The 9,573-nt window shown below is 49.4% G+C and overlaps 2 protein-coding genes across 2 annotated transcripts in view; both read right to left on the bottom strand.

Moving 5' to 3' along the window:
• Positions 1-9,573, bottom strand: part of IL6R (interleukin 6 receptor) — a 271,403-nt gene that overhangs the window by 116,749 nt on the left and 145,081 nt on the right. The gene's annotated exons all lie outside the window — the stretch shown is intronic.
• The window catches only part of TDRD10 (tudor domain containing 10), a 49,056-nt gene continuing 39,620 nt past the window's right edge, over positions 138-9,573 (bottom strand). Inside the window, exons 7-13 of the mRNA XM_060201459.1 lie at positions 8,747-8,789; positions 7,039-7,129; positions 4,506-4,653; positions 4,203-4,348; positions 3,243-3,397; positions 1,122-1,192; positions 138-1,004 (exon numbers count right to left, since the gene is read on the bottom strand). Of these exons, the coding sequence (XP_060057442.1) occupies positions 972-1,004; positions 1,122-1,192; positions 3,243-3,397; positions 4,203-4,348; positions 4,506-4,653; positions 7,039-7,129; positions 8,747-8,789 (687 nt within the window). The 3' untranslated portion in view covers positions 138-971. The remainder of the gene's footprint in view (positions 1,005-1,121; positions 1,193-3,242; positions 3,398-4,202; positions 4,349-4,505; positions 4,654-7,038; positions 7,130-8,746; positions 8,790-9,573) is intronic.

Raw genomic sequence — 9,573 nt, 5'->3', positions numbered from 1 at the left:
AAAAAGAAGTACTGGTTTGGTGTAGTACATCAAAGTAAAGGACTATGGAACGGGGGAGTGTTCAGGTCCTGGAACATGGTGGAGGCCACTTAGGTGGGGGGGGGTTGGAGTGTTACTTGGAAAAATGAGAAATGCTACACATGTACAAACTACTATATTTTACTGTCCAATGTAAACCATTAATCTCCCCAATAAAGAAAAAAAAAAATACTGGGGTCCATGATTCCATGTCCTGAAGGGAAATATGAGCCCCCTTGTGAGTGGCATAATGCTAAGAGAAACACCCCTTTCCCTTGCCAAACTCGGTAGTCCCTTTTAGACCTTAAATGCAGGGTTTGAATGAAGTTAGAAAGCAGCAAAATGAGCCAAGGCTATATCCCCGATGTGGTTCTCTTCAGTGAGAGATGAAACACCTTCAGCTATGACCCTGCCCTTCACATGGGAATCTACAGCCCAGTAAGGTCTGTCATTCACTTCCCCCCCCATAGCAGTGCATGTGGACAGGTGACTGTGAGGCACACACCAGGCCCCCAATCTCACCAGTCATTCTGTGTAGCAGGGCTGCCTGGCCAGAGGACTCGGCCACCCCAACTAAGAGGTGTGTCAACACTGACTGCAAGTGTGGTAGTTACTCCACACCTGAAGACAATGAGTGTGGGGGGGGGGGGGAGGGGCTCCATCTCCAGACTTGTCAGGGCAGCTGATAGCTCGCTCTGGGGGAGCAAAGGAGATGCAGGAAAGCACATACCAGCTCTGTTAGGCTCAAGTATTTATGCTGTGTTGGGAATTAAAGAACACAGGGAACTTCATTCTCTTTGGAGGGGTAAGCTGAGGATGCAGGCAAGTGAGAATCAAATCCATTTCTCAGGCACCAGGGAGGCCCCACACCCAAAGCCTCAGGTGTGAAGGGCAGAGGAGTCAGAATCCTGATTAGAGCAGAGAGAAGCTTCCATGGGCTGGCTAGGACCACATTACTTAAACTCTTCGAACTTCAGGATGTGTGACTGAGAGGACAAGAGAAAGTCTTAAGGTAAAGGAAGGTGGCCCCAGGCACACCCATTGGGCTGACTGCAGTCTGCAGCCTGCAGCTAAGGCTAAGGGGTCAGGGACAGCAGAGTCACCTCCAGATCCAAAGCACCTGTGATTCTCCCTTTAAGGATGTGATGAGTGAGCTGACAGGAATGCAGGATGTCTGCAAAACAAGAGACAACAGTCCACATTTGGGTGCCTGGTCCTGTGGGAGGAAGCTGGGAGGGGCAGGTAGGGCTGCAGGCAGGCTCTCTTCTGGCCACAGACCAGCTCCCAGATAGGCCTCTTTTCCTCAGTCCTTGCTCCCCACCGCCTGGAGAAAACAGGACAATGCATGATGGGAGGGTGGCAGAGCAAGAGAGCACAGTAAAGGTCTGCAAGAGGCAGCCAGGGAGGTGGCACAATGGATAAGGTGTCAGACTCTCAAGCATGAGGTCCCAAGTTCAATCCCCATTATCACATGTGATGCTCTGGTTCACTCTCCCTCTCTTGCACAAATAAATACATATTTAAAAAGACAATCCTATAAGGAGAGGAGGCTCTGCAATAATTATAGGAGCCTGGAATTTTCTGTGCTGACAGGAAACTCTTAACGGGAACAGAAAGCTGTGCTTGCTTAACCCCTCCCTGGCCATTCTGATTGCAGGTAAAGGCCAAGACACTGAGAGGCTTTCATCATGGTGAGTGGCATGTGACATTACTCCATGTTCCCCTTTCTCATGGAGTCTCCCCTCACCCAGCTCCTGTCAAAGCCCAGGCCTAGACAGATGCACCACACAGTTTCAGGGTAACAGACCTCAGTTCCCCTCAGTGAGGTCATTGGTTTTCGATAAAATGCAGAAAGGAAGTACCTTTCTCTTTCCTGAGCCTCACTTTCCTCATGCATAAAGGGTGAGGAACACAGAGGGCTGGGTAGTGGCAAGTCTGGTAGAGCATACACACTACTATTCACCTGTAGGGGGGAAGCTTCATGAGTGGTGGTAGTGCTGCAGGTGTCTTTCTCCCTATATCTCGTTTTGAGTTCTCTCTCTACCCAATAAATAAATATTTTAAAAATATTTCTACTTACTTACTTTGGATAGGGAAAGAAATTGAGAGGGGAGGGGGAGAGGGTGGGGGTAGAGAGATGCCTGCTGTACTGTTTCACTGCATGTGAAGCTCCCCTCCTGCAGGTGGCCAGGGGCTTCAACTATAATAGTGCACTGTAGTAACATGCATGCTCTACCAGGCAAGCTACCTCCCAGCTCCTGAATAAATAAATAATAAAAGTAAGGACACAGGGCATGGGCTTGTTGGATCTCTTGGGGCCCACATAAAGGTTACTTGCCCCCAGCTCCCAATCCCTACTTTTTCCTTAAATATTTTTATTTCATTGGGATAGTGATGGAGGGGGAGATAGGGAGAGAGAAAGAGACACCTGCAGCACCACTCAACTACTCATGAAGTTTTGCCTCTGTAGATGGGGACCAGGGGCTTGAACCCTGATATTGTAATATGTACACTCTATTGGGTGAACTATTAACACACACACACACACACACACACACACACACACACACACACACACACCACACACACACCCCCCAATTCAAAACTCCCGGGGCTGGGTAGTGATTTATGCAATGACCTATAATGACCTCTGGGTGGTGCCATCTGACTGCTGGGCACAAGCCAGGTCAGCCTCCTTGGAAGCCTTGGCCTTCTGGGTGTGGGTGTCGGTGCCTCCCCACCACCCCAACTCCCAAGAAGCATTCTTCCATCCAGCCTGTCCTGAGAAGGGGCTCTGCACAGAGCACTGAGCTCATGTCTGATCTTAGGGAGGAGCACCCCAAGTCCAAATCCAGTGCTCTTACCCTGGATTTACACTGGCTTTCAAGCCCTAGTTTTCCTCAGCAACATTCAGTGGACACAGAAAGGATGAAAACTGAGTGCTCTGGCAGAAGCAGGGCTGAGAAGCTTGCCCACTCTACTCCCTCCCTCCACCCAGAGGGCTCAGCAACAGGAGGCATCCCAGGGCCCATAGGATCTTGGGGCTCACAGAACCCAAGTGTGACACCAATCTGGAGTGTTACAAGGGACAAGCATCAAAGGTGGGCCAGATCAAAAGAGAACCTGAGTGCGTCCTCTGGCCATCCCCACAGCCAGGACCAGTTACTGGTGACTGTGGGCCCCAGCAGTGGGAGGGGTGGGGGGGCTAAGGGGTTGTGGCTCACCATTGTCCAGAATGAAGGGCTGAGCTAGAGGGGGGATGGTCCAGAAGTCATCACTCTCCAGGTTACGCAGGGACTGCACAGGGATAGTGGATGTCTGGCCAAAATCGATGAACATGACTGTGGCCCAGGTGTCCACTCGGTCTACCACCCAGCACCTGTTGGGGGGCAGACAGTAGCTATGTACTGAAACACTCAACCAGCAGAAGATCCAAGCCTCCCTTGCCTTAGATCCTGAGCTGGGAAGAGGAGAAGGCAACTGGAGTCCCAGTGACAGCAGAGAGTAGAGCTAGGAGATGGCTCACCCAATGGAACAAATGCTTTATTAGGTATGAGGACCTGGGTTTGAGCCCCAGGCATCCCATGGGAACACTATACACTATGACAGCAGAAGTTCAATAAATGATGGAGTGGTGCTATGCTGTCTCTCCCCTCTTTCCTCTGTCTCTCTCTGGAATTTTTAATATATTATTTTCTTTGACAGGACAGAAAAACTGAGAGGGGAAGGGATGGGAGAGGGAGAAAGAAAGAGAAAGAGAGAGACGTGCAGCACCGCTTCACCACCTGTGAAACGTCCTCCTGCAGGGTCCTTATGTATGATATAATGTGTGCACTTTAGCCCAGCTCCTCTACCTGGAATTGTTTTAAAATATATTTATTTATTTACTTTGGATAGAGACAGAGAAATACAGAGGGCAGGGGAGATAGGAAAAGAGAGAGAGAGAGAGAGAGAGAGACTGCAGTACTGTTTCACCACTCAGGTAGGGAATAGCGGCTTGAACCTGGGTCCTTGTGTATGGTGACATGTGTACACAACCAGATGCACTGTTGCTCAGCCCCTCTACTTGGAATTTTGAAAAAGGAAATAAATTACTCTGCTGGGAGCAGTGGCATCAAACAGGCTCAAAACTCCGGCACCAAAGTGAAGAAGTCAAATGTGGGCAGTGAATCAGGCAGGCTCACCTGTTCCAGGCCCAGCCATAGCTGCCCAGCTCGTACTCTGCCAGACACCGGGTGCCGCGCAGCACGGCCTCATCCTGCAGGTATGGCTGCCACTCCTCTGCCTGGGCCAGGCTGGTGAACAGCGCCCGCATGTCCTGGTGCAGAGACTATGGGCGACACGGGGACACGGCTGCTTGTGTCCCCACAAATGCCACCTCTACTGCCCCCAAAGACCAGGGAGACTGGAGTAGGGGAGAGACTGCACCCAGGCTGCCTGCTACCCCACCCCCATGCACCTCAAGTCCTAGGGGCTCGCCGGCACACCTGGGTGATGCACATGGCCCAGAAGAAGGGGGTCTGGGGGATGATGCGGGTCACCAGCAGCCCCACGTCCCCATGCACAGAGCTGCTGGCTTCTAGCCAGGCCAGGTCTCGGAAGCACTCCCTCAGCATCAGCGCCACAAAGGAGCCCCTGGGAAAGTAAGGGGGTGGGGGTAGAGGGCAATGCAGGTCCAACCCCCCAGACCACTCCTCCACATATGGAGGCACACACTAAGCTCAACCCTGGCACCCCACTCCTTATCCCCTTCCCCAGTCACAAAAACAAATGGGACCCCAAGTTGACCCCTGCTCATCGAACAACATGGCAATGGCCCTTGGGCCATTCTATGCCCCTGAAAAGGGTGGAGGGTAATGGCAGTGGTCACTGTGAAAACACTGAGATGTGGGCCCAAATGGTTGAGCACACGCTATCATACACAAGGACCTGGGTTCAAGCCCCTGGTCCCCCCTGCAAGGGGGATGCTTCACAAGTGGTGATGCAGTGCTGCAGGTGTCTCTCCTCTATCTCTGCCCCCCATCTTCTCTCTTTTTAAAAAAATTTTTTTATTTATAAAAAGGGAACATTGACAAAACCAGAGGATAAGAGGGGTACAATTTCGCACAGTTCCCACCACCAGAACTCCATATCCCATCCCCTCCCCTGATAGCTTTCCTTTTCTTTAACCCTCTGGGAGTATGGACCCAAGGTCATTGAGGGTTGCAGGAGGTGGAAGGTCTGGCTTCCGTAATTGCTTCCCCGCTGAACATGGGTGTTGACCCATCTTCTCTTTTTAACAGAGCACTGCTCAGTTCTGGATTGTGGTGGTACAGGGGATTGAACCTTGGCACTCAGAGCCTCAGGCATGCATTTATTTGCATAACAATTATGCTATCTCCCCTCACCCTCCTCCCTCAATTCCTGTCTCTCTATCCCAAATACATAAGTAAATAAATCTTAAACAGGGTATGGGAGATAACATAGTGATAGGTGTTATGTAAAAAGATTTTCATGCTTGAGGCTCTGAGGTCCCAGATTCAATCCCTAACATCACTACAAACCAGAGCTGAGCAGGGCTCTCATAAAAAATAGATAAATAGCACAAAGCACAAGGACCAGCATAAGGATCCTGGTTTGAGCCCCAGCCTCCCTACCTGCAGGGGAGCCATTTCACAGGCAGTGAAGCAGGTCTGCAGGTGTCTGTCTTTCTCTCCCCCTCTCTGTCTTCCCCTCCTCTCTCCACTTCTCTCTGTCCTATCCAACAAAGACAACATCAATACCAACAACAATAATAACTACAACAATAAAACAACAAGGGCCATTATCGCACCAAAGTAAAAAAAAGACTCTGGGGTGGGTGGGTGGGGAGAATACAGGTCCAAGAAAGATTCAGAGGACCTAGTGGGGTTGTACTGTTATTTGGGAATCTGGGGAATGTTATGCATGTACAAACTATTGTACTTACTGTTGAATGTAAAACATTAATTCCCCAATAAAAAAATTAAAAATAAAATAAATAATAAATAGAAATAAAAAACAAGGGCAACAAAAGGGAATACATAAATATTAAATATATAAAATATTAATATTTATGTATTCCCTTTTGTTGCCCTTGTTTTATTGTTGTAGTTATTATTGTGGTTGTTACTGATGTCATCGTTGTTGGATAGGACAGAGAGAAATGGAGAGAGATGGGGAAGACAGAGAAGAGGAGAGAAAGATAGACACCTGCAGACCTGCTTCACCGCCTGTGCAAAGTGCAAGGACCGGCATTAAGGATCCCGGTTCAAGACCCCGGCTCTCCACCTGCAGGGGAATCGCTTCACAGGCAGTAAAGCAGGTCTGCAGGTGTCTGTCTTTCTCTCCCCGTCTTCCCCTCCTCTCTCCATTTCTCTCTGTCCTATCCAACAATGAACAACATCAACAATAACAATAATAACCACAACAAGGCTACAACAACAAGGGCAACAAAAGGGGAAAAAAATGGCCTCCAGGAGCAGTGGGTTCATGGTGCAGGCACTGAGCCCCAGCAATAACCCTGGAGGCAAACAACAACAACAACAACAACAACAACAACAACAACAACAACAAAAACCCTGTATTTAAGCTCCCAGTCCACGCCTGCAGGTGTCTCTCTCCTTCTCTATCTCCTCATTCCTTAATTTCTCTGTTATCTCTATTCAAAATAAGTGACTTTTTTAATTAAAAAGGAATAAATCTTAAAACTGAACTGTGTGATCTGGGAGGCGGTACAGTAGACAAAGCACTGGCCTCTCAGGCACGAGGTCTTGAGTTTAGTCCCCAGCACTGCATGTGGCAGAGTGATGCTCTGGTTCTCTTTACCTCTCAAAAGTACATAAACCGCATTCAGAGTGGAGAAACTTATGCTGTACATAAGTAGAAACAGATTTTTTGTTTTGTTTTGCTTTTTGCCAGAGCCTGGAAATCTGCCCCACCCCACCCCCACCCATGCCCCCAGGCTCTGGGGACTATGAGGGGGCATGTTGCTGCCCACTGCTCTACCAGGTCTCCACTCACCTCATTTCCATAGGGACTGCAAAGCCTCTTGAGAGCTCCTGCTCTGACTCATGAGGGTGGCCAGGGGCTTTAACAGTGAGCTGTGTGCAAGCTGGAAGGCAGAAGGCAGAGTCCTGGGGGTGGGGGGAATAGGGCTACCCCTTATCACTCCCAGACTCCTGAAGTCCTCAGGGTGGAATTGCACAAGCCTAAGGCTACCAAGTCTCAGTCCACAGCTCCTCAGACTCAGGTCTTGCAGGAGAGCATTGTTGTAAAAATGATTTATTTCTTTAGTTGAGAGAGAGAGATGGAAATGGAGAGATAGAAAGGTCCAGAGCATCTCTCTAGCACATATGATGCTGGGGATTGAACTTGGAACTTCATGACTCAGAGTTTAATGCTTTATCCACTGCACCCCCTCCTGGGCTTTAGAAGATATCCTTAAATCAAGAAAGATCACTGGGAGACAGCTCACTTAATAGAGCTCACACTTAATTATGTCTGGGAACCTGGGTTCAAGACCCCAGCCACCACATGGGAGAACCAAGCACAGAGCATGCTGTGGTCTCTCTCTCCCTCTATGTCTCTGTCTTAAAATAAAAGAAAGCAAGAGTCTTCTGGGAGAGGTGGGATCATGCAGACACACAACCCATGAACCAAAACATAAAACAGAATAAGGCTCAGTGAATCAGCAGGTAGAGTGCATGCCTCACCACGTCATGGGAGGAGTGATGCTGTGCTGTCTCCCTCCTCTCTCTAACAAAACACATAGAATATAGGTTGTTGGGACCAGAGGGCAGTAGGGAACTCAGCTGATGTCATTTGTGTGAAGAACCTGCTTCAGTCCCTGGCACCGCATTAAAAAAAGCTGCCAGCTGGGGAGCTAGGCAGTGGCACACTGGGTTAAGCACACATAGTACAAAGCACAAGGGCCAATGTAAGGCTCCCAGTTTGAGCCCCCAGATCCCCACCTGCAGAGGGGTCACTGCACAAGCGGTGAAGCAGGTCTTCAGGTGTCTCTTTCCCTTTCTCTCTCAGTCTCCCTCTCCCCTTTCAATTTTTCTGTCTTATAAAAAACATCGAAAAAATGGTCACAGGAGCAGTAGATTCATAGTGCAGGCACTTAGCCCCAGCAATAACCCTGGAGAGAAAAAAAAAAAAAAAAAAAAGCAAGCCAGGTGAGGGCTGGCGAAATAGCTCACCTGGTTAGTGTATTGCTTTGCCATGTGTATGACTCAGGTTCATGCCTGTCTCCTATCACATTGAAGGAAGCTTCAGTGTAGTGGTCTTTCTGTCTCTCTGTCTCTCCATCTCTATTACAAAAAAAAAACAAAAACTGGGGCCATGGAGTGTAACATCCAGTAGAGTTCACATGTAACAGTCACAAGGACCTGTGTTCAAACCCCTGGCCCCCACTTTCAAGGAGGAAATTTCACAAGTAGTGGAGCACTGCTGCAGGTCTCTCTCCCTGTCTCTCGTTCTCTATCCAAATTAAAAAAAATAACATCTAAGATCTCCTCGCTAGGAATGGCAGAATTATGTAGACACTGAGCCCAATGGCAATAAAATAAAATAAATTTCAAAAAGCCAGCCAGCCAGCACCCCAGAGGAGCAGAAAGGAGTGACTCTGAAGGCTCAGTAGGAGACCAGCCAGCAGGGAGGCAGGTGTGGGATATGAGTGAGAACAGTGGGAAAGACAGACTCTGGAGCGGAGTGTTGGGGGCCTCACCAGTATTTTCAGCAAATCCTTCCCCAGACATTTCTTCCACAGCCTAGAAGCAAAAGGAGGGCTCAGCTCAGGTGGAGAGAACAGTGTTTCTTTAAATCCTCACCACAGCCCAGACTGGAGACAGAGCTCCCACCCCCCTTGGGGGACTCTCTCTAGCTGATTCTCTTCTATCTGCCTTCTTCTCTCCAAACCAGTACAGGGAAGGGCAGGGGCAGTGTTCCAGAAGCTGGGTACTTCCTGGAGGACAACCAGGAGGAAGAGGAGGTGGAGCAGAGCTGGAGGAGCTGGGCCTGGTGCCCTGCTGGAGTCTCAACGGCTCCCCTCTCACTGCCCTCCTGAGTCTCCTGCCTTGGCTACTCCCTCATGCCCGCTTCACTGTGGAGCCCAGACACAGCCCCTGTAGGTCTGCTTTTCTTCTGTACCTGGGGGACTTGGCACCACCAAATCTATACCTACCCACCAGTCTGGGTAGGGGACCAGGAGCAATTGTGGGGGGTCCTGCCCCCCTGCCCATGGCCTCTGCCACCCTGGGCCGTGCTTTGGGATCCAGGCTTCCCCCCAATTTGTTTCTTCAGCCCTACATGCACCCTCCTCTTCCTTCTCTTCTCTTGTGGTGTCTCCATACTTACAGCATTGTTTCACCATTAGTGAAGCTTGCCCTCTACAGTTGGGGAACTCAATTACTTGCATACTGTAACGTGCACTTAATCAGGTGCACCACTATCCAGTCCCTCACAAAAAGTTTTTAAAATAAAAATAATAAAACTTAAGCAGCCTGGGAGGTGGCATAGTGTTTGCTAAAAGTACTGGATCCTTAAGCATGAGAG

Source organism: Erinaceus europaeus, chromosome 11 (assembly GCF_950295315.1).
Source record: "Erinaceus europaeus chromosome 11, mEriEur2.1, whole genome shotgun sequence".
Taxonomy (NCBI): Eukaryota; Metazoa; Chordata; class Mammalia; order Eulipotyphla; family Erinaceidae; genus Erinaceus; species Erinaceus europaeus.
Note: the sequence above shows the minus strand (reverse complement) of the source record. Positions and strands in the feature narration are given on the sequence as shown.